We start from the raw sequence: 25,129 nt of genomic DNA, 5'->3' as shown, positions 1-25,129 counted from the left end.
TTTCACAGTGCAGGCCAGGGACATCAGACGCTCCACAGGAGGTGGAGCCAGCATTGTGGAGGGAAAGCACAGCCCTATTCAGGTCCCAGGTGCAACTCCTCCCACCCATCTACATGCAGATCTCTATTCAGCCCTGTGCTGACTCGCCCTCTCTTTTGGAATCCCCAGCCCCGGTCACTCAAACTCCAGACAAGGAATACACAACCTAGCAGAGGCAGGCTTGGATATAGGCAGGAAAATACCTAATTTCTAAAAGTGGTATTTTCAAACACAGAATGTTAAAACCAACTTCACTAAAAGATGTATTTTATCATTCTGAGATCAGGCATACTAAACTAGAATTTCTACCTAGTTCCCTGAGTCAGTTAGAATTATTAGATGTAATAATCAAACTGCCCATTCTGCCCTACAGGGAACAGGTAGTCTTGCAATAGTGAAAAACAAAAATGGCTGTAATTCACTATTAGGACATGCCACACACATCCGGGCATGTCCTACCTTTTACCTATAATGCACCCTGCCCTTGGGCCTACCATAGGGGTGACTAATATGCAGACAAGGGAAGGTTTAGGGACTGGCAAGTGGATGCACTTGCCCAGTCAGCATGGCAGTACCAGACTGCACACAGGCTCTGCAATGGCAGACCTGAGACACACTTTACAGGCTACTTCTGTGGGTGGCACAACCAGTGCTGCAAGCCCACCAGCAGCATTTGGTTTACAAGCCCTGGGCACACTCAGTGCACTGTACTAGGGTCTGACAAGTAAACCAAATCAGCCAATCATGGAGTCACTAATCCATACATCAATTTACAATAGGGAGAGCATATGCACTTTAGCACTGATCAGCAGTGGTAAAGTGCCCAGTCATGAAACAGCCAACAGGTCAGAAAAAATACAGGAGGAAGGCAAAAAGTTCAGGGATGACCCTGCAAAAAGGGCCAAGTCCAACACCTGATGTGAGCCGAGGAAGGATACATGTCATCCGATCAAAAGAATGGCAAAGAATCTGTACTCCAGAGGAGGGACAACCAAAGGAAGAGGAAGGAAAGCTATTAATAAGTGAGCAGATGAGACTGGCAAGAAAGCTAACAAATGATACGCACTGGGCTGACCCAAAGCTCATTGTAAGTGTTGGTTGTGGGAAAGTGGGTTTCTGTTGCAGTAACCCGCCTCACTATTTGCCAGAGTACTGATGCACTTTGACTTGATGTGCCCTGGGTCCCTGCCAATCAGGCTCCCAGGGCCTGTGTTCTTTCCCCAAAACTAACCCAATTGGCATCTCTAGCCAGAGGTCAGCCCCTGGTAAATGGTACAACAGGTACCCAGAGCATTGTGACCAGGGAAGACCTCAAGGGCTACAGCACTTATTGTGCCACCCTTGGAGGCCCAGTACCTTTACACACACATACTGCCTTGCAGGCTGCATGTTTTGGTGCAGAACAAAGTAAAGAGTCGACATGGCACACATCCCTGTGTGCCTTGCCTACAACCCACTGCCCTGGCATAGGTCAGCCACCCCTCTAGGTAGGTGCACTGTACCAGTGGTGAGGGTACAGATGCATGAGCCCTATACCCCTACACTGTCTAAGTCCATTCTTAGACATTGTAAAGGGCAGTGCTTCCATTAAGAGTATATGGCGCTGAGAGCTTGTCATTACGAACTCCACAGCACCATAATGGCTACACTGAAAACGGAAAAGTTAGGTATCAAACTTCTCAGCACATTAAACCCACACTGATGCCAGAGTGAGATTTAATGAAAAATGCACACAGAGGGCATCTTAGAGATGCCCACTGAAAAACGACCAGCCTCTGGTGAGTTCTCTGACTGGTACACACCAGCCTGCCACCACGAGACATGTTTCTGGACCCCCTAGGGTAGGAGCCTTCGCTCCCTGAGCCCAGAAACAAAGCCTTTCCTGGGTGGAGGTGGCAGGCCAGGAAGAGCCATCTGTGGCAGGGGAGCTTCAAAGGCCTGACAGCCTTTGTAATGAGATCCCCCCCCCCCCCCCCAGCCTCTCCTGCTGTCAGGAGCAGGCCCCCTTCCTGTCTCCCCTCCTTTTCGGCCGGAAGACGGGTGGGAAAAACTAGTCAGCCCAGAAGGTGTGCCCACCTCTGCCAACTCTACCCTGCAGATGGGGGAGGCGAGGTGAAGCTCACTCTTCAGTGCCAGCCATCTTGCAGATGGCAGGCAATCCCCAATCAGGATTAGGGATTGTGCTCACTATCCCACGTTGGGTGAGCACACCAAGGGTGTGTCACCCTAAGGTCTGTAGCCCATTGGCTACTGACCCTGAGACCCCTTAACGCCCCTAAATACAGTATTTAGGGGACAGCCCTGAACGAAGAAAGCAGATTCCCGCAACCTAAGACGAAAAAGGATGAAAGAAGATGCCCAGCAGAGGAGACTGCAGAGAACAACTGACTTGGCCCCAGCCATACCGGCCCATCTGCAGTTTCCGGAGATCCTGCGCCCAAAATAGTCTTGTCCTGCAGCCAGCGACCTCCACCGGATCTCCTGTGAACAGCAGTCCTGTTCAAAAGAAACTCCCAAAACACTTTGAGCCTGCTTAGGACAAAGAAACCCGACGCCTGGAACCACCACTTTACCCGACGCCCACGGCCCGAGTTCGAGTGGCCCACCGGTCCCAAAGAGGTCTCCCAGCGCTCCAGAGTGCGAGTTCACCGTGGGTTGACCCCTCCTGGACTCCCTGACGTCGCCTGCAGCCTCTGTACAGAGACCCCCCAACCCCCCCAACTGCGAGTAGCCCCGTTAGGTGAAATCTGACCTCAAAAGGCACCCAAACGCCCTGCGCTCTGGAGAATAGAACCGGAGGTGCACCTACGTCCCAGAGCCCTCCAACTTACCCGCCCAGCTGTTGGTTCCTCCTGGAAGTCTTCCTGGACCGAGCCTGCAGCTGAAAACCAAAAATCCCCATTGAAAACAGGGCACCCGACACCAAACCAGCACCCTGCACCCAACCGCCACTGTGGGTTCACTTTTTGTGCTAAACAGGATCCCCTTTTGCCCTGAGCCTAACACCAGAAGCTTGGCTCCCACAACTTTGTGGCCTGCTCGCCAGCAGCCACCAACCGGTGGCCCCCTATCCCTCATTGGATAACATTGGGCCTCAGCACTCTGCACCCAGCCGCCCTAGTGCCGCTGAGGGTGTAATGAGAGTGCATCTTTGACCCTGGGGGACCCCTGAGTCTACCCCCAGAACCTCAACTCCCACTATCAAATACTTACTTCAAAACAAATAACACTATTTTCCTCCATAGGATAACATTGACTGTTTTTCTTGGAAAAGTTTCTACGTGTGGAGTTTTATAACCTAAATAAATTCTTTAAAATTGTACTATTTAACCAAAACGATTTTACTTACCTGTTTACAGGAAATGTCCCAGAGTAGTATCCAGGTATATTACTCTGAGTAAGAAAAGTAATCTAAAAAGTAACTTACTTGGTATTTTACTGAAAAGCCTATTCAAGTCTATGTACTGTATTTACAAAGTATTGCATTTCTCTGCAACCATACTGTAAGTGCATATACAATTACAATTCAAACTGTTTACAAACTGCATTACTACTGTAAAGTATTTATGCTTACCTGTGCCAGGCTTGCTTGGTTCTAGAAAATAAAATAACTAAAAGAATATTTTTGATACAAAACAATTGGTCTGAAGTTCAGCCTTTGAGTGTGTGAATTCATTTGCTGACTGAGTGTGTACAACAAATGCTTAACACTGTCCTCTGATACTGCCTTACTGCTCGACCAAGCTACCACAAATCGAGAGTGAGGTGCTATCTAACTTTACCTCTGCCTACCTTTGGGGATCCACTGGACTCTGTGCACACTATACCTCACTTTGGTATAGTATATACAAAGCCAGCTTCCTACATTGGTATTTTATATGATGGGTCAACAACAACAAAGAGTTAAATGCTGAGAGAAATACAATCACCTGTTCAGTGAAATACTCCTATTTTACTGAGCACTGTTTGGATCTTTTGGACTAAAGTGTATGTTCACTGACCAGTACAAAGTAATATTTTACCATTTGCTTACTGTTGCTTTTTTTCAAGGGCCGGCACCGAAACAGGATCCTGGTTTTGGGGAAGGACCTGGAACGGCAGGAGATGATGATGAAAAGAAAAAGCAAAAAAGAGGTGATTGTTAACCTTGGGTATTCATGTATAAAATTATGCACGCAACACATTTATTTTTTGGATAGTGTGTGTGGATTTATGAATGCCCTTGTTGGACACAAGTGAGTGCTTTTCCAATCGCATTAGACCACGCTAAACATGATGCCATCCTCTTTATGTGATGCGATCCTTGATAATATGAACTTCTCATGGCTTGAATTGCCAGAGTGGCCACTTTGACTGATAATGCTTTTCATGTAGTTATTGATCTTTAAATGCAAAGAAGCATCACAGACCTAGAGTCATGGTATCTTACCTTGTTGAATGGAGTGTAGGCGTTGAAACCAATTTGTATCAGCCTTTCTTAACCTGTAACCAGATTCATGGATCACTACAGGCAGTCTCTTTGGGAGCTTTTAAGGGAGTTGATCTGGGAAATACGCCATGGGCATTACTCATGCAACATCTAAACCAGGTGCAAGTTCCCATTCTATTACAGAAGACTACCATGTCAAGGAAGCCATAGTCAGAAGATGCACCTCAACCAAGCCATATGTGTGGGGCATATTGTATACAAAATAAATGCTGTAAACTTGAATGGTACAGTACATGCCCTTCTAGCACCCTTGCCCAACAGGGCTCAGTCATGCAGACTATTTGAAAGCAGGCGAATGAGTCACTCCCTGCCTCACATCCTGTGGCAGTCATAGTATGATCATTCTTGGACAATTGTCCTGAAGATCCATAGAGGGGTAAGAAGTGGCACAGTAGCCTTAAGGCACAAGATCACCGCAGTGTTCGGTATACCAGTCTTGCAAGCAGAAAGAGACTGTCTTGTGCATTTGGGTGACATTTGTATTGGATGGGAGCGATAAGGATTCCTACCACCTTCAGTATGCAAAAATCCATCAAGGGACCAACAACAGAAGAGGATGTTGCGAACACATCTTTTCTGCTCCAGCCTAAAAATGAAATTATTTAGAAGATAGTGGGCGATTCATTGAGCAGCCCAAGGATGCCTTCCTTTGGTGGTAGAACTTCTTGGAACAGCTTTTCATCATGCATTTCATTGCAGTATAAAGTACTTAAAGAATTACATCAATAACAAGCATTAATAACTTTGATTTACCATCTGTAGTTTTGTCCATTGAACCTCGCGGTTTGATTCGTTTTTATTTCTCTGGAAGGTCACAATTGCAAGGGTCAGATGAGTCAAATGCCATGGAAGTGCTTCTAAAATGTTACCTGAGATAGTCATCCACCTGTCCACATGATGCCTCAAGAGGCGCAAGCAAGGCACATTTTGCTTAATGTAACAAAGGGGGCTAGAGAGGATGCAGTCCAAAAATGAACCTGTGTTTCTAGACAGCTTGTAGGTCTTAAGTGGTCAAGTGTATGTCTGGTTAACAGTTGTGCGATTGAAAGGCTGTGCATAGTCCACATTCTTGACTGGTGTTTTCAGAAGGGTTAAAATGGAGTCTGTTTAAAATTCAAGATTTCTCCCTGCAAGGCTGGTAAGCGAAATCCGAGTTGATTCCATCCTATGTTGTTGCCTCTTTATAAGCAGCAGGTTAGACTAATTGCTGATCACTTCTCAGCCCAATACCTTAGGAAGGTGGTTAAGTTTGAGAAACAGTCTCTTGGGGCGTAAGGGGGAATCATTGATCATAGATTCACAAACTGGATCGATGGGGTAGGGACGGCCTTTAATAGAGTGGCTCTTGGAAAGGCTGTAGTTCAGTAAGCTTACCTTGATTTTGTGGTTGGTGACCAAACCGAGACAGACTGTTTCACAAAGGTAGTATGGTTTCTTCATGAGTACAAACAATATTTTTATAGGTTTATTTAGGAGTACTTCATTTTAGATAATGTATTGGGCTTTGAGTAGGGGACATGCTTAAAGAGGGAAATATTGTGGTTCTCGTAGAGTGAGTGAGAGTGGTGTGGTGGAATTTAATCCGATCTTATGGTTGGTGTCAAGCAACCTAAACAAGGTATCTTTTCCCTATCTCTGCAAATTAGAACACTCACCTGGACTGCTGATTTGAAGGTGGGTGCCACAAACAAAGCATCTTTTTTTCAAAGCATTTAAGATTTGAATAGTGGAGCAGTAGGTAATTTATTGTCCTGCTCTAAATCCTTTCCAACTTCTATAAAGGAATGCTAATGTAAAAGAACTATGTACCCAGCCATGTGTCAACTATTACCACCCTGTTTTATTCAGCTATGAGGCAGTATCATATAAGTTCATTAACCTAAATAGACCAACTGGTCGTCGGTCTCCTCAAAAACAGCTAGATGTTTAGGACAGGGCTTCACTTCTATGTTGAATTTGTTTTCATGGTTTCCCTTCGTTCTATAGGTGTAGCTTTCTAATTTGTGTGCTTCCAGTTCTCTTTAAAAAAAAAAAAAAGCAAACTTCTTCCCTCTGCAGGGTTGGTTGGCCCTCTCAGTAGGTTTGCATCATGTTTAGGAAGTTATATTCTGGTGAATTTCTTTCCTCTTTGAGCAGGAATTCATCTGTTGCCACTGAAAACTCCCTTTATACGGTCAAAGTGACAGCTATGAAAGGAGACCAAGGACTTTGGAGCTGGCCAGAAGTTGCTTAGTTTGGTAAGAGGGATTTAGTACCCAGCATAGTCAATCGGCCGTGAACTTTTTTTGCTTCTGACCAAAGCATAGCTTCTTCTATAGCAAGATTCTCTAGCACCTATTTAGGAGGAGGATTCACCAGGAAAGCATTGAGCTGTATGACCTGAAGACATGTGCTATTAGGCATCCTTTTTAACTTGATCTGATATGGAAGGCACTACAATGGGATGTTCCTGTGCTCAAAATTATGCTAAACAGTACTTGATTGTCCTTAAAAATATCAGCCCCATAGTCAAGTCCCTATAGTCAGAGGCTGGCAGGAATCCTCTACTAGTTGTGTAGTTTTAGTAGTACCTTGGACCAGTAGGTTATACCAAGCATCCCAAAAATCCTACCCTCCCATAGATGGGCATAAGGTGTTTTAAAGGACGGGCAGGATTAAATATAACTGACATCCAAGCTGATAAACAACATGATTGGAAATCCATTCTTCAACTCACAACCCTAAAAAGAACCAAAGAGATAAATAAAACATTATTAGTGCAGGTCTTTTAATGTGTATCAGTATTGACTACAAACCAACAAAAGAATTCTTATGTGCCTGTTCCAGTACTCTGGTTGCACCCCAACCTTCAGCACCTTTTTTTTTTTTTATTTCTGTATTGATTTTAAAACATGAAACCATATCAACTGACAGGAGCAAACGCAATGGAGTTAGAGGTGAATGATGCCATATTTTCATCATCTGACAGCCGGGAATATCAGTACAATACAGATCATTAACACACAAATTTTGGGACCTATCTATGTAATCGAATCCCGCTACACAGGTTGTCCAAGGCGGGGATAGGTCACCAGCGTGTATCCCCCAGTCCGCCACGTCTCACTTGAACATGGAGGGGCAGGCCTGCTGTGATGGGGCACAGTTATACATCAATTATATGGTCGCAGCCCAGATCCTGCTACCCACCCACACATCAGGCAGGGCAAGACAGTCCTTGATGTCCTGACCAGAGCACGCCCCAGAACACACAGACACCGCGTCATCAGGGCCCTGTGTGAACACTGAGCGATCACGGATTAGGAAGTGCAGGCAGGGGCGGTCAAGGTGGGCACAAGTCGACTCTTGCTTCCAAGTTCCTAATATATACGTCCCAAGTAATTTCCACAGCCCGATCGCCACCACGTCCCTGAGCCTCCGCAAGGACATTTGATTCAGCCCGAGCTCATTTCACTATAAAGTGGAGCCAACATGGCACATCGGGAGCTGTACGTGATTTCCATGGCAAAGCAGTTTTCCATTTGAACAATATAAATGCCAAGTCAAAAAATATATGCCGGAACTTATCCCCCTTTCTAGGGCCCAATAAGCAGGATTCCAGAGTGGCCAAAACCACTCCATCAAATGTGGAGGTAGTCTCCACAAGCTCACCCCAGGTCTGCTCAATCACCAGGCACGCCCACTCTGTATGAAGTAAGCCCATATCTAGTCTTCCACACCTGGGGGACACAGAGGGGGCAGTTGGATACAAATGTGCAATGTGTCGTGGTGTGGCGTACATTTGCATTGATTGCATGAAACCCCTCTATTCTCCTGTATGGCCAGAGACCATAGTTTCTGTGAATTGCGTTCTCAGGTCCAGCGTCGGAGATTGTGGATTCTAGTGTCTGGTCTGTGGTGGTGGGTCAGCAAAGCAGTGTAGAAGTTCGTTATAAGTCTAAGCACACCCTCATGTGATAAAGTCGTGTGAAGTAGTAGCGCCGTGGGTGGTTCAATGCGACCATGCCCCCAATGAGTGGCAACTGCCAGATATACCGCATTGTATGTCAGGAAATGCCCCACCAGGGTGTTGTAGTTGTCCAAAAGGTCCTGAAAGGACTGGTATGTCTACTCCCCGAAAAGGCCCCCCCATGCATTCTATTCCTGCACCTTGCCAGGTTGATGTATCATGTCAGTTAACTCCCTGAAGAGCTGTTGTGTGCCAAATAGGAAATAATGGTGAGTACGAGGGTGGGGCTGCATTACCGCTGATATATTTCTGCCAGGTGTGACGCTCTGTCTTTATCTGGTGTGTCTCGTTTGAAATGTTAGTCCGGGGAATGACAACCAAGTATATATGTGTGACCCATCAAAGATGCGCCAGACTTCTACCTGCTCCGAGCAAGAGGCCGTTCCCAGCCACCGCACTGGCCATTGCAATTGGGCTGCCGTATAATAGAGCTCATAATTATAGGCACCTAGTTCCCCTCATGCATCGGGTGGTAGAGTTTAGCTAGGCCCCCTGCCCATAGCCATTATCAGCTCCACTAGTAGCACTAGGGGCAAAGCCACAAAAAAGTTCAACAACCTTGGGAGGACGAGCATCTTGGATAATAGCATGTGTCACGAATTTCCGAACAACCTTTTCAGTTTATTAAGAGAGATTAGCAAAACTTATCATTTTAATCAGGTTCTTTTTGGCCATACGGACATCACAGGGGAAAGAAGTCAACCATGTAGCATTCTTGTCAGCTCACATCGAGAAAACAAAATATTACTTCAGAGTTTTCCACTCATGTATGGACCATAGTTTATGCAGTGGTGAAACTCTCCTGGTAATTTTGTGTTGGACTGCTTCTCCCCTTTGCCTCACCGCATTAGCGCGTTCCCTGCACTCTGGACAGTGCAGGGAACGCACTAATGCGGTAAGGGGGTTCTGATAAGTGGGCCATTGAGAACGGGCTGGTGCCCAGTGGTGGAGAATGCAGGGAGATTGTAGAAAGGGCGAAATAGCAGAAATGTGGCCTCATGCTCAAATAGCGAATTACAGTACCACACGAGGTTTTGGACTTTATGATGCCAGCACAAGTGACAGTGGGGGAACAGCGGGACCTCCGTTTTAGGAGAGGAAGTCAAATAAGAATTCCGATCGCTATATTAATATACTATGATGCGACCGATCATATAAATAGTTTTCATCATGTGAGGGTTTTACAATGATTAATAGGGGTTCGGACACATAAGGATGAGTGGAGTATGTTCACAATATGCTGGTGTGGAGCTATGTGGGCTATTACGAGAACACCCTACATGTGATTCCAGGAGGTGACTGACATTTGCAGTCCTCAAAGTGGGACGCGACCACTTGGCGCTGGTTCCTGTACTGAAGGTGGTTGTAGGTACGCTGAACACAAGCAACCACTAGGTAATTACATGCCTGGAAGTAAGAGGTTATAATTTGAACTACATGTAGGATTGTTTATGATTGGCACGTTCTTCTTTTTAATTTTGACAATAACCACAGATTTGGTGTGAAAAGGACTGAGGCGAGGATTGGTGCCCCAACAGCCCTGACGAAGTTGCCTTGATGGTTTGGCGACGAAACATGTTTGTCTTTGGCAAATGAAAGTGGCCAGATACATGCCTATTTTTAAACTGGGGACGCTCACAGCAGTGAATAAAGGTGGTGGTGTATGCGAGTGATACCTCATTTTTAATCTGTCGAGAACTTTGTTCTCTTTGCACGGTTGGGGACGACCGAACACTGAGTGAATGAAGAAGCCTCAGTGTTGTTGGTCACACACTTTCTATGTTGCTTTGACTTTCCACTCCTGTGGAATTCTAACACAAACCTCTTTTCTCCTTCTTTTTTGTTAAGGTTAAGAAAGCAACCAATGATAGCGTGGGCACCCTGGCGAGTACCATCCATTAGCCCTGTGGGTTTGCGCACATGAGGTGCTTTCTAACCGTTCTCACATTTCCCATTTTTTCATTTGATGAATTTGATACGCACATTGATGTGAAGTTTTTTTTCACTGCAGTATTGATTTGTTATGTGGTTATTGACAAATCTATTTTTAAATTGGAGCAATAGGGACTAATCAGTTCATTGATTGCTGAACGGAACTGTACTGGGAGGGTGTTTTTGAAAGGATATAGTAACCCCCAGGAGTCTCCATAAAATTGTGACTGACTGCTCTTGGAGGTCAGACCTTGTTGTGTTTATAATTGATGGAGTGGGTGTGGTCTGATTTCCTTATCCCCCTTTTTGCTCCTATTGTTGATGTATCTTACAAGACTGCCCAGGGCAGGCCTACCCTCCCCCCGATGCTGGCCGGACTGTCCAGGCACACCACACACCTCTGCCACTCTGTACAACTTCCCAGGGGCCCTCAGGGCACAGGCCTTCATCAACTGACAGCCGCGATCCGCCGAGGCCCAGCTGCTTCCCCACAGTGGGACGCAATTACTCTGGGCCTCTCCGGCCGAGGTGGACTCCTGCAGGCACCAGCCGCCGGTGTGCCACAAGGGGAGCCCGGGGTCATTCGTTGGGAGCCAGTCGCCCCCTCCCCACAAAACATCGGGGAGAAGTCCATTTGTGCGGGAGGCGGCCCACAATTCCTCACGCACCTTTGGGGCCGAGACCAGCAGCTGCCGCCATGCTTCTCAACGCAGCCTTGGTCCAGTCAGTGCCACCACTTGCCTCTTGTGGCCCGCTCCGGCCAGTTGAATGCATTGTGGTGTCGGGCATCGCGGAGGTGTGGCCGCATCACAATAAGTAGCTGTTGGAATCAGCACCCAGGATGTGTGAAGATTATGGACGGCCGGAGCTTACAAGAAGCGTCTCCTCCAGTCACCATGTTGGTGACAGCCCCCTCCACAACCTTCGCACCTTGTCTTTAGTATTTCTGATTGAGGAGTTGTTTAATGGTTTAGATATTTTCTCTGTCTCACCTGATCTGGGATTTTGCAGTGATGGAAGTCTTTTGGAAAATAGGCCTAGGTTTTTTTTTTTAAATGAAACTCATCCTCCTACTTTAAACTTTTCAGAGGACCCTGGCCTCCTTCGCTAGTGGTTAGGTGCCCAGATTGTGGCATTTCACATGTAGTATAACTTAGTTAACATAGGTCCTTATTTGATTGCTTTCACTGTGGAAATACTGTTCCCCACTAATGACTCCTTTACATCGCCAGTGTCTTTCTTAAAAGAAAAGATGCCTACAGTTATTTAGCATAATACCGAACTGTAGTTAGTAATTGACCCTTATAATTCTAGACCTGTTTTTCGATGAACTGGCTCTTCATTTTAAAAATTAAATTTCTTTGCCAATTCCTCCTTGTGTTCCATCTCCTGCTGAAGTAGATCCTTTATGAGAACTTATGCCATTAGTCTTCACAGTTCAGTTTTTAGGGTGCATTTTGGAAGATTGTCATTTAATGCGCATAAAATAAGTTATGCCATATAATAGCCTATTGTAATTGCAAATTACAAGTATTGCTCTTTTGAGGTAAAGAGATCAGGTCCCTTTACATTGATTGATTACAATTATTCTCAAGTAAGGAATTTCGACAGTCTGAAATATTAATTAAATATATGGTTTCCTAACACAATATTCAAAACATGCTAACAAATATTCATTAGACCTGCTTACAATTATGATAATCTACCTTACTTACCTGATGCACTTCATAATATATATATAGGCAACATGATAATGTAATTTTTGCCATACAGAATAGCAGAGATGAGTTCTCACACATGCGCTGTCCTTTGGAAAATAATGCATACAGTAGCACAGCACCCCTGAATTTTGTTAATGTACATAGAATGTACCCTTCTATTTATTTTTCTCTTCACTCATCTTAAAATGCGGCATTGTTTTTTTGGGAAAAACTCATTTTATAGGAAATACTAAGCATGGACTGTGCAGCAGTGCGAAGAACCATTTATCATATCCTTTGCAAACTAGGGTTAGTCCTTGAGAGATATCGATGCTTGGTGTATTAAGAACTCATGTATTTTCTCTAATTCTGAAGACTTGAATAATCAACATTACATAACAGATCTTTGTCTTGCAAGGTTAGGAGGGTTATTTTGGCACAGCTGCATGATGGTGCACCACATACCTAATGTGCCAGCATACTCTGCGGCACAGGAGCACAAAGTGCAGTGTCCTCCTGTTTTATATAGTGCTTAATACCACTCTTCTACTACATCTAAGCTGTGGAAGTAAAGTGTGTTAATATTACCTAGTTCAGTAGCAATTCTGCTTCTGAAGGAGGGAAGACTTAGTTGTCTTTGTCAGAATGTACACATGTGACCTGCAAATCACATGAGATGTCAGTACCAAGCATTCGTTAAATAAGCCATATACCAGCTTTATCCAGTATTGGGGTATCTTTCATAGATTCACATGCCTGAATCATTCCCCGTCGCCGAGGCGGGAGTCCCCGGTAAATAAAAAAGTAGTGCCAAAATGTTAGTAGTAGTAGTAGGCCCAAAGAAAAGGCCTAAAGCCTATATCTTAGTAGCCTATCTACCTCATTATGCCAAAGAACCAAGAATTTGGTAACAACCAATCAGACACCAGCACCCTTCTAGAACCCTCTCAGCAGAGCCAGTTCTCCTCAGATTTTCACCGCACGTCGTGTGGAAGGGAGTCTCCCTGAGTGCCTCTCAGTTTTTTCAACTTGCTACAGCATGTCTGACAAGAAAGCCTTGTTTAAATCCTGCAGGACCTGCGCCAAGAAGAGGGTCCATGTTGATGATCAACATTTGGACTGCATCTACTGCCTATACCCTAAACATGAGGCAAGAGATTGCAAGATTTGCCGCACCTTCCCTACCAAAACTCTTAGGGATAGGGAGGCGAGAGTGCTTTTGTGGCTGAAATACTCTTCGGCTGAGGAGGATGACAGAGCCTCTACGTCTAGCAAGAGAGCTAGATCGCAGGACAGCTCTTCCAGTGAGGGGAAGAAGCGCCAGAAATCTCACCATTCTACTTCTGGTTCTGTTCAGAGGAGTCCCAAAATCTCCTCTGAATCAGCGCACTCTCCTCCGGATTCTACGGTCAAGGCTAGGACACAAACTGTGAGTAAAAGCCTTTAACAATCTCTGGCTTTCTTTCCATCTACGATTTCTGTCAGCTCGTCTGCTCCTTCATTGACGGATACCATCTCGACGACGGCCATTACCTCTCCTATTCTGTCAACGAGGATTACTATCCTCTCAAAAAAGCCAGTTGTCGAGGTGTCATCGACGAAGTCCTCGTCGACGAAGCCAGCATCGACGATACCATTGACGAAGTTTTCATCGTCAAAGAGAAGCGTCGACGAAGACCCCGTCGACGATGACGATTCCGTCGACGATGATGATCCGGTCGACAAGTCCGTCACTAAAAACCTATTAACAACAACTACAATGCCTGGAGATTTACCTGTTCAGTCTCCGACACTTGCAATGGCGCCCGCTCATTCCACTCCTATTTCCACCAGGAGTTTCCAGCCAAAGACTTTTCAAAGACAGGAATGTAGCGACATATCACCGCTTACTCCCTCGCATCTCCTAGAAACATATGTGCAGGGTGAGGATGATGATTATGAGGATGAAGGGCCCTTTGGGATCGCTCGCCATCCTTCTGAACTGCACATCAAGTGTCAAGATGACGATGATGATGACGAGGAGGACAATTATCAGGGGCATTACTATCAGGAAGACATAGTCGTTCCGCATCATAGACCTTGCTACAGACAACCTCGTCAGAGCGAGATGTCGCATCTGCCTCCGACTTTAATTCAAGACCTGCAAGCCATGCTTGCAGATTATAAGCAGCGTTTTCCACCGCAGCCAGTCATTCCACAGGTTCCGCGGACAGCACCGCAGCCGGATCCATTGCCTTTGCCTGAAGATCCAGCCCCAACGCCTCAACTGCCTGATCCTCCACAGGACCCGCGTCAAGGTCAAGATTCAACCTTGGAGGAGGAATTCGAAGAGGGTGAGCTACCAGACCCAGCAGACCCTTGGGATTCTTATATAATCCCTATGCCTTCGCCACCCACCCCTCTACCATCTGATTCGCCCCTAGAAGATATAGGGGGGTTCCATAACCTTATGCAGCGCACTGCAACCAGGTTCCACTTGCCGGTTACCATTGAGCAGTCTGACTGTTTTCTTCATGACTTTAAAGAGGAGTCCAGAAAGGTTACAAGAGCTATCCCGATCATTGACTACATTTGGAAGGAAGGAGTTAAAATTATGAAAAACCCAGCATCAGTGCCAGCGGTGCTTCCACGGATGGACAAAAAATACCGTGCTCCTGCCAACAGTCCTTCCTGTCTCATTGATCAACCTCGGCCAGACTCGGTTATCTCACAGGCAGCCCAGCAAAAATCGAAGAATCCGCTAGCACCTGTCACTACACCACCGGATAGGGAAGGACGACGTCTGGATTTAATTGGCAAAACATTTTCAACTATGGCAGCTGCATCCATCAGGGCAGCCAACTCGTTGGCGATAATAGGGCGTTATGACCGCCAAATGTGGTCAGAAATGGCAAGCTTTATTGACCTCATCCCAGAGGACAACAGACAAGACGCTCGGAAGATTTTGTTGGAGGGTGAGCGTGCAGCATCAGAGACTATCGACTGCGCTCTGGATATTGTAAATATTAATTTTCGCCAGTTGGCTGGGGCAGCTGTTCTCAGACGCCAGGGTTGGCTTAAGGCCACCACGTTCAGACCAGAAGTCCCGACAAAAATATTGGATATGGCCTATGATGGCGAATCGTTGTTTTGAAAGCATATAGATGACGCACTCCAAGCAATAAAGACCGATACTGATACCGCAAGATCATTGGGCTCCTTGCAGTACAAACGAGGCACCTTCAGAGGAGCAAGAGGCCGTGGATTTTCACCCAGAGGAGGTTATCACACCCAACAGAATAGGTACCAGCCTCAGTATCGACAATCCTATCAATCTTCCTACAGACAAACCAACACGTCTGGTTTCTCTCGTCAAGGCGGAAGGAAAAGATCGCAGAATCAGGGAAGAGACACCACAAGGAAGCAATGATTTCTGCAGGGCGCCTTCCACTCCTTTTCCCCTCCCTGTGGGTGCGAAGATTTCAACTTTTGTGAGCACGTGGCAAGAAATTACGTCGGACCAGTGGGTTCTGCACCTGGTTCTCAATGGTCATACCTTAGAGTTTGTCACCAAGCCACCCAAGGGACCCCCTCCCCCTCGTCTTCACTTACTATTCAAAGAAGCTTTAACGATGCTCCTCAAGAACGCAATCGAAGGTTCCTGCACTTCAAAAGGGGACGGGTTTCTATTCCTGCTTTTTTCTCATCAAGAAGAAATCAGGGGAGTAGCGTCCAATCTTAGACCTTCGCAATCTAAACAGATTCCTCAAGAAGCAGGGATTTTGCATGGTCATTCTGGCAGAAATTCTAAGTTGCCTCAACAAGGGAGATTTTCTAGCTTCTTTAGATATGGAAGACGCTTACTTTCACATCCCAATACATCCGAAGCATCGCAAGTATCTTCGCTTCACAGTGGCTGGCGCCCATTACCAATTCAAGGTGCTCCCGTTTGGGTTAAAATCTGCCCCAAGGATATTTATGAAGTGCCTAGCTCCAGTGGCAGCAGCGTTACGATCCCAAGGAATCCAAGTCTTCCCGTATTTAGACGACTGGTTGATAAAAGGTCCTTCGGAAAGCTCAGTCAAGACTGCCGTGACCACATCTCTTCGTCTGTTCCACTCTTTGGGGCTTACGGTCAATTACACCCAAGGCAGATCCTTCCATTTCTGGGAGCTCTGCTAGATACCGTCCGCTGCAAGGCATTCTTATCTCACGAACGGCAGGAGGAGTTATACCTTCAGTGGCAGCAGGCGATAGGTTCCTTCGACGACATCCTCAGAGTCACTTCAGGCAAGAAGAGCGCTCTACGTTGGTGGTCCCACATACCCAACTTAGCAAAAGGGCTCACTTTCATACAGAAGTTTCCAGACTTTGTCCTCACTACGGATGCTTCCATGGAAGGATGGGGAGGTCATCTCCAAGACTTACAGATACAGGGGAAGTGGTCTCCAGAGTACAAGAACAAACACATCAACAGTCTGGAATTGCGAGCAATTTTCCTGTCTCTGCAAGCTTTCCTTCCAAGGATTGCAGGTTCTTCGGTTCTGGTTCGGACCGACAATACCACCAGCATGTTTTACGTGAACAAGCAAGGAGGGACAAGATCTGCAACTCTGTCCACAGAGGCTCAGGAGTTGTGGGAATGGGTCACACTCCACAACATAACCCTCAGAGCAGAACATGTCAGAGGTCTCTGCAATACATTAGTGGACACGCTCAGCAGATCCCAATCAGATTGCCACGAATGGGAGCTAGAGCAAGCTCAAGTGCTCAGAGTATTCAGAGCTTGGGGAACACCGCCACTGGATTTGTTCGCCACAAAAGGGAACAAGAAATGCCGCTTTTATGCCAGCAGATACCCTCAACAGGGGTCAAGGGGTAATGCCCTGTCCATGCGATGGTCAGGGATTTGTGCTTGCGCTTTTCCCCGATACCTCCAATACCGAGGGTCATATGCAAAATGAAGTTGGAGGGCTGTTGTCTCATCTTGATTGCACCCAGATAGCCACGCCAATACTGGTTTCAGGAGCTCCTATTACTATCCCAGGACCAGCCGATCCGTCTTCTCCCGACGCCCACAATGCTGTCAAGGAACAGAGGTCAGGTTCTCCACCCAGACCCTCAGTCCCTACATTTACACGCATGGCTCCTGACTTCTTAGAATTTATGGACCTGGATATCCCTCAAGACTGTAGGGATATATTAACGAAATCACTAGCCCACAGCACGATAAAAACTTACCGTCTGAAATGGAAACGGTTTTGCTGTTGGTGTGAAGCAAACCAGGTGCACCCGGTGGACGCTCCTGCAGAACAGATCCTCCCTTATTTGTTACACCTGGCAAGATCTGGACTTTCTTTCCCTTCAGTCAAAGTCCACTTAGCTGCACTTTCCGGATTCAGAAAGGGTGCTCATGGCCCTTCCCTTTGTTCATCCTCTTTAATTAAGCAGTTTATGAAAGGACTTTTCCGGGAGTTTCCTCCGGTCAGACTTCCGTCACCGGAATGGGAACTCAACACAGTCTTAATGCAATTAATGAAGCATCCATTCGAGCCTATCCACAAGGCTGACCTCAAATTCCTTACCTGGAAGGTTGCTTTACTTCTGGCTTTAACATCAGCTCGACGAGTGAGTGAAATTCAGGCATTTACTATAAAGGAACCTTTTCTACACTTCACTCAAGACTACGTGCACCTCCGAACTAATCCAACAGTTATCCCCAAGATGCCGTCACAGTTTCATCTTAATGAACCAGTGATGTTAAAAACTTTCTTTCCTAACCCATCTACTCCAGTGGAACGAGCCTTGCATTCTCTCAATCAAGAGATGTCTTAAATTCTATCTTCAAAAAACAAAGAACCTTAGAAAGTCCGACCAATTGTTCATGGCTTATGGCCAAACTACCCTGGGAAGGGCGGTGACAAAATCCACCATTGCCAGATGGATAGCATCTACAATCCTTTTCTGCCATGACAAAGCTCACAGGCCACTGTCACGGAAACCCAAGGCCCATTCCACGAGAACAGTAGCAGCGTCTACAGCATTGTTTGATGGTGTGACTCTAGAAAATATCTGCCGTGCTGCGACATGGAAAAATGTCCACACTTTTACGAGACATTACTGCCTCCAATCTACGCATCGAGACGATGCAGCAGTTGGGCAAGCTGTCCTGCGACATCTGTTTCTTTGAGATTTTTTCAGGTACCTTTTTCATACTTTTAACATGTAATATGTTGATATCTTTTGGTATGACAATGCAATGTTTTACAATAATGATTTGCTTTCATTTTAACGTTATTGCTTTACATGCTGTTTTCTCTTTATAGATTGCATGTTTCGAATTTTAAGATTCTTTTTCTTATACCTCTTGTTAACAAGCTGTGGATGCAACTAGGGAGTATCAGCACTAGTCTCCCACCATCCGCAAACGACTGTATACTTGGTATACTGCTCGCTATTCTGATTCAGGCATGTGAATCTATGAAAGATACCCCAATACTGGATAAGAAAACAAGTTACTTACCTGTAACTATAGTTATCCAGTATTGGTATCTTTCAAAGATTCACATGCACCCACCCTCCTCCCCGTAGAGTCAGTTCTATATATATTTTGGGACGTTTACTTCCCGCTTGTGCTACGAAAATCTGAGGAGAACTGGCTCTGCTGAGAGGGTTCTAGAAGGGTGCTGGTGTCTGATTGGTTGTTACCAAATTCTTGGTTCTTTTGCATAATGAGGTAGATAGGCTACTAAGATATAGGCTTTAGGCCTTTTCTATGGGCCTACTACTACTACTAACATTTTGGCACTACTTTTTTATTTACCGGGGACACCCGCCTCGGCGACGGGGAATGATTCAGGCATGTGAATCAGCTCTTTGTTTTCGGATCTAAATAGGGTTCCTGGGAGGCATGTAAGTTGCTCCTTTCCGTAGTAGTGCTTTTCTATGGAGCTCTGGCACTTTCGGGTCTTGCAGCCTATATGCAGCAGCTTGACTCAATGCCTGGACCAGACCTGCTGGTATTAATTTGGAAGTATTTTGTTTACACTCTACCCAGAAGATGTCCATCCATTGAGGCCTCCTTAAATTCATGGATCACCTTTTACAAGATGGTGCTGCCAAGTTGTGTGTGGTACCTGAGCAGGCTCTAGCAGGCAGGGTGGATGGTGGACTGGGCATCTGGACCCCAGTGTGAAAGTAGTGTTAAGGGAGACCTGCTACTGATCTTCAGAGCTGCTGTGCTAACTGGTGGGATTATGGCATCTTATGCTGTGTACCATAGAGGAAAGCTGGGTGTTGCAAGAGCAGGTAAGAAGCTGGGGTCACAAGCCCTATATAGCAATCCGAGCTTGACCTCCTGTGCCTTTTTTTTTTATTATCTGAATTGAGATGAATTCTTTGTCTATCCATTGTATCCTGTGGAATATTTCCAGGGTCTGAAATGAGCAGCAAAGTGTCCTGACTGCACATTTTCATAACCAGTGTTGATAACTTCTGGTTGCCTTTCTCTAGGCAGTAAAGGAGCTAATTTGTCTTGTAAATAAAAATTGTATGACCTTCTCTCCACCAGAGAAAAGGCAGCATTTGTGCATTTCCAAAAACATGTTCATATGGAGGACATTGACAGAGCAGCAACGTGGGCTGCTCAGTGTGCTTTTTGCAAGCGTTCTTCATTGGATGAGAAGTTCTACTGAAGTTTATTGACTCAAAGTCTAAACAAGCAAGTCCTCTGCCTCCCAATCCCTCCCCTCTCTAGTGTTCTAGGCAGTGTAATCGGATTCCCAGCCGGTTGAGAGGGACAGAGTACGACTATGAAGCAAGAAAAAAAGATTACCATTGTGGTGAGTGGTTGCCCTCAGTCCTTTTTCACCCTGCTTCAAAAACACTCATTCCACCAACCCCTCCGAGCATAAGGTGTGTTTCAACCTTGCATGTAGGAAAAAACATTTGTAAACTCTATCAGGATGATTAGTGACTCGTGAGTAGGGATTCTGGCTCCGAGAGACTCTTGTACAAGGAGAGCCATATATACAGAACTAAAAGTGATTGACATTTTTTAGAAGAGCTCTTTGGATATGCCTGTGCTACCCAAGCAATGCCTAACAACCAAGCTTATCAGAATCACCGTGAATGTAATATTCACATTTGCTGTCCTTTGTCAGCTATACTCTGGGATAGGATTGTCTGCTATTTGTGGAAGTTGGTTTCTTGTTGTACAAGCAAGTTCCCTCTCACCCCACTCCCCTCATAGTTTCCATATAGAGGTTAAAGATGCTTGGTGCGTCAGTCAATCCCTGGGGGTCTCTGGTGCAAAACTGCAGCTCTCAATCTGGATGAATTTGTCAGAAAGGCAAATAGCCATTTTAGGACTGTGTGCTCAAAGGCAATTTTAAGGTGAAGAGGTCCTGGTGTGCTTTAATGTCAATTACGTGTGTGCCACGCTGCCTGAGATTTGCCACCTGTTAAGCAAGCTTTTCAGTTTCTACCTTCTAAATGCTCTTGAATTATTTGGCCACACTTTAGGAAGGTTGGTACTCTTTTGGAGAATGGCCTTCGGATTGGGGGGGACCCTTTAGTGATAGTCCTTCGTGGGGGTGTGGTTTGTGTTTTTGACAATCTGGTCCTCTTTCGACACAATGTACGACATTGTTCACTCAGCAGGCCACCTTTCAGGACTTTTCTTTGGCAATTTTTGCATGTCCATCGCAGAGAATCACAGAGTTGGCGCCTGCTCTGTATTTGTAATTTGCAGAGTGATCTTGTCCGCAAGACCCTGATAATCCGGGTGCCTGGGTCAGGCTTGCTGTTTTAATAGCACGAGGAGTTGGCTACTGTGCTTGCCTTTTCAGTGCAGGGTCACTGGAGAGGTAGCCTGTTGGATGTTGGTGTGGTTGACTCAGTGACATTAGTAATCCAGATTTGAGTTGTGGCCAGTACGGTATTTTAATCCGGAACTGCAAGTTTCTTTGCGTTCGGGCTCTGAACACAATTTGTTGGTCACAACATGGAAGGGGGTTTGGAAAAACATGCCTGCTTTACTCTGATCTTGGAGGACAGTGAAGAGGTAGTGTTGGCGGTCAATACAGATTGCTTGTGACTGACAATTTCTGCAGTAAATGAAGCTTCAGTTGCCAGTTCTAGGAGTTGTGGTTTAAACAATCTACAATAAATACTAGTCAAATGCAACAAACCTGTAACTTGATCTCTTTCTGCAGAAAATGGAAGTGTTGTGCAGTCTATTACGTACTTTTCTTGTTCTTCTTACAGCTCTGTTTAAAGAATTACTTTACATAGGCAAGCACGGTTAGTTATACATGCTTCTCTCTTTTCATAGGTGGAAGAGGTCAGATAAAACAGAAAAAGAAGACCGTACCACAGAAGATTACAATAGCCAAAATTCCAAGAGCAAAAAAGAAATACGTCACAAGAGTGGGAGGGCTAGCAACGTTTGGTAAGTTTCCAAGTTTCAATGTTTGACACTGCACACTGCAGTCAGTTAATATCCGTTAGTTCAAAAACTATAAAAAGCTCAAATTCCCTCTCCGTGTTCTACTGAGATTCCGCATATTCCAGAAACTACATTAAAAAAATCCCTTCTCCTATGCGTCGAGTTAGAGAAATAAAGCTTCTCGGGTTAGCTGTGTACTGTCATGTTGCAGATGCAAGAGCTTCGTTTCATGTAGAACTTCAGGAGAACCTCATAAACATTCCACCCAGCAACCTTAAATGGTAATGAAGGGATTGTACAGTAACATCACTACATTTTCCAAATAAAATAAAGGCAACCGTTAGTGAAGCCCTTTCAAAAATACCGGAAAAAAGGGGAAGAGTGAACAGAGGAGAATAGGTTATTGGGTAATAAATTATTAACTTTGGTGCCCCAACACCTGAATTGTAACTTTATTGAAATTATGGAAAACCAGCTTTATAAGTCTAAAATGTCCACAAATAAAGTGGATGGCACTTGCTTTCTTTTGTTTTGTCCAGCTAGTTATCGAGTTTAGTATATGGCATATTGGATCAAATCTGGATTCTCCGCTGTGGGCTTTATTGAGCAATGTGCGCACTTACTGCACTCTTACCTATGGCTGGTAGGACACTGTTGCTATATGTAACATTTTATTGCTAGCATGATCTGTAGATGATTATTAGCTATTGGACGCACTGTTCCGCTCTCTTCCTGATAACAGAACAATCTCGACTGTGTCTCTCTCTGGCACTCTAACCTTAATACAGATGTATACAGCCGTAGTTTGAAACTGCAGTTTCCACTGCCAGTGGACCCAGCCTTCTCAAAACCCCATCTCTTGCCCACACCCCTAAACTAAAACCTGTGCAGTGTACTTCAAACGTAGTGCACAATCTTATGATGGTCTCTTTGCCCCTGTCCCCATGTCCAAAATTTGGCACTCGTACAAATGTTACCCCTCATTTGAATGAATGTGATTGCCCACGTGAGACTGCGCAGGCACAAAATGTATTCTGGTGCAATCCTTATTCTAGATTGGGATGCAGAAGTGTCTTTATACCCTTTTGTAATTCCATAAATAGGTGCAACACCTGTCACGCCTTGGGGCACTTTATCGCCTTTTATCTAAAAGGCTCGACCGATCACTATTTCGCACCAATACGCATGAAAGCGTTTTGGACAAATTATTGTTTGTTTTACATTTGATGTGCATTGCTTGTATACACTAGGCTTTTTAATCTGTTTGGTCAGTCGAATTATTGAATGCAGCCCTTTGAGAGAAGGTTCTTCATAGTGCGTTGATAATCATTACTCTTTTACATCTCTGGCATTGTGTTGAATTGTAGTCTTTATCCTCACAGAAATTGATCTCAAAGAAGCACAAAGATTTTTTGCGCAGAAATTCTCCTGTGGTGCTTCGGTAACGGGTGAGGATGAAATCATCATTCAGGGAGATTTTACAGATGACATCATCGATGTGATTCAGGAGAAGTGGCCAGAGGTAAGCACTGAGCCGACAGGAGTGATCCGATTGTTCAGCACACACTCTGTTAACTACTTCTACTAATTTAAAATACATTTTTTATTTCAGGTGGATGATGAAAGTATTGAAGATCTGGGGGAAGTCAAGAAGTGATTCAACAGCGTGCCTGTATTTAAGTAAAGTTGTAGTTGATGCAGCCAAAGCAAGGAAAGCTTTCGGGGACTTTGTTTTTACCGTTCTACACAAATGTGGACCGTTCTTCTCATTGGCACTTTCACTATTCTGTGAGGATTTCTTTGTGATTTTTTTTAACTGCCAAATGTTACTGCTAAGTTTCCCATCATGCTACTGCATGGAGTAATTACTTAGTTTAATAAACTATTAATTCTGGCCGTTACTTATGACTCTGTCTGAGGTTGTCTGTGTAACGCTTGGTTGTCTCTTTTTTAGAACTTCTAAAAGACTTGTTTTCCTTAAATGTGTGTGAAATTTACTGTGCCGACTGATCGCCTTTTTAGAGTTTCTTTAGGTGTTAGATAAAATAAGATGAGCACTATGGCCAATGTTATCCTATAGACTACTGTTTCAGGACTTTTCGCATTTGCTCTGGTGTTTGTGAATCAAGCCTCATTCAATAGGATATGGGTGCCTCTCTACAGGATTTCAACGTAGTGAGTTTTTTGTGATTTGGCCACCCCTCTTCTCTGTGTGTAAACTGTACCACTTGGTGTGCTGAAGCCCCATTTACTGAGTTTCCAGTAAAGTTTGATTCACATTTAACTGAATCTAAGAATCCCACCACCAAAGCAAGAGTCCTGTAATAGTCAAGCAAATTGAAATTTGAGGGTGGCTAGAATCTCGTTGCACAATTCAAAGTACCCTGTTATTTAGTCAAAACACTTCAGGTGGAGTCAAGTTAAAAACAAAACGGGTCTCGATTTTGGGAATGGGAAAGTGCTAGCAGTGAGTCCACAACCACTGTGAAGTCTACTGGGAGAATCATACTTTCGAGGTCCCATATCTCAGATGGTCAATTTCAGTCAAGGTCGTCTATAGCCAAGGGCACTGACAGGACTGGGGGAACCCAATAGATCCGAAAACACCAGTGACAGCAAGGAACTAGACTTTATGGTTATGGTCCAGCAGCATGAGCTTTAATGAGACCTCTAGAACGGCAAGCCTGGAAAGGAGTACATATGACCAACCTAAGTGGCTCGGGGTTGTTGCATGCTCGCCAGAGATTAAGCAAACCAGCATCTCTGTGGCTCTTAAGACCTAGGCACATTTTTCATGTGCAGGTCATCACAACTGTTGGGGATCAGCTCTTGTCCTCTCAAGGTCATACATTTCCTGTTCACTTACTAATCTCAGCAACAGTAGATCTAGGGATCTGCCCTGGCCCCTGCCTGAGAGGAGTCCACCATCAGCAAAGGCCCTGCGCAGCACTGATGTGAAGTATTTGAGCCGATTCAGTGTAGAACAGATTGGAGTTTATTCCACTTCGAAAGCATGAGCCTTTATCAAAATGAAAATGCTTCCTATTTTACTAGGAAAGTGTATTGTCTTTTTGTCCATTTTTTGCAGGCTCAGTTGTGCTAGTCATTTCAAATCAGAGCAGTCCAATCTGTTCGAGTCCTAGATGTTTACCCAAGTCAGATTGGTACAACTAGAGAGTTCATGTTGCTAGACTACAGCCAACAACACAAGAAAATAAAGAAGAAGATTGACTGATCTGAGGGTAAAGCCAGTTACCCACCAGGTAATGGGTACTGAGGAGTAAAACCGCGATGAATAGAACATGAAGATTGTCACATCCTTCCAGCACAAAGATGAACCTTTACCTGCAAGGAGAAAAATATCTTGTGCGGTAGTAGTGTTCACCCCAATATTATTGTTAAATCCTCCAAGTTCCAAAACGAAGCGTATCGTTTTCAAAGAAAAGGAGAACTGACTCGTGTCTCGCGCTTCTTCTAGTAAATTATGCTCTATTAGGAAGTGTTAGGAGTAAGACAAACCTGACCGATAGTGTCTT

General features: G+C 45.0%; 1 protein-coding gene across 1 annotated transcript in view; it reads left to right on the top strand.

Moving 5' to 3' along the window:
* Positions 1-23,494, top strand: part of DENR (density regulated re-initiation and release factor) — a 105,677-nt gene extending 82,183 nt beyond the window's left edge. The window contains exons 5-8 of the mRNA XM_085633581.1: positions 4,090-4,173; positions 21,480-21,596; positions 22,976-23,115; positions 23,206-23,494. Of these exons, the coding sequence (XP_085489707.1) occupies positions 4,090-4,173; positions 21,480-21,596; positions 22,976-23,115; positions 23,206-23,250 (386 nt within the window). The 3' untranslated portion in view covers positions 23,251-23,494. The remainder of the gene's footprint in view (positions 1-4,089; positions 4,174-21,479; positions 21,597-22,975; positions 23,116-23,205) is intronic.
* Positions 23,495-25,129: the final 1,635 nt, after the last annotated feature.

The sequence above is a fragment of the Triturus cristatus genome, chromosome 11 (genome assembly GCF_964204655.1).
Source record: "Triturus cristatus chromosome 11, aTriCri1.1, whole genome shotgun sequence".
In the NCBI taxonomy this organism is placed as follows: Eukaryota; Metazoa; Chordata; class Amphibia; order Caudata; family Salamandridae; genus Triturus; species Triturus cristatus.
This window is presented reverse-complemented; position numbering and strand designations above follow the sequence as displayed.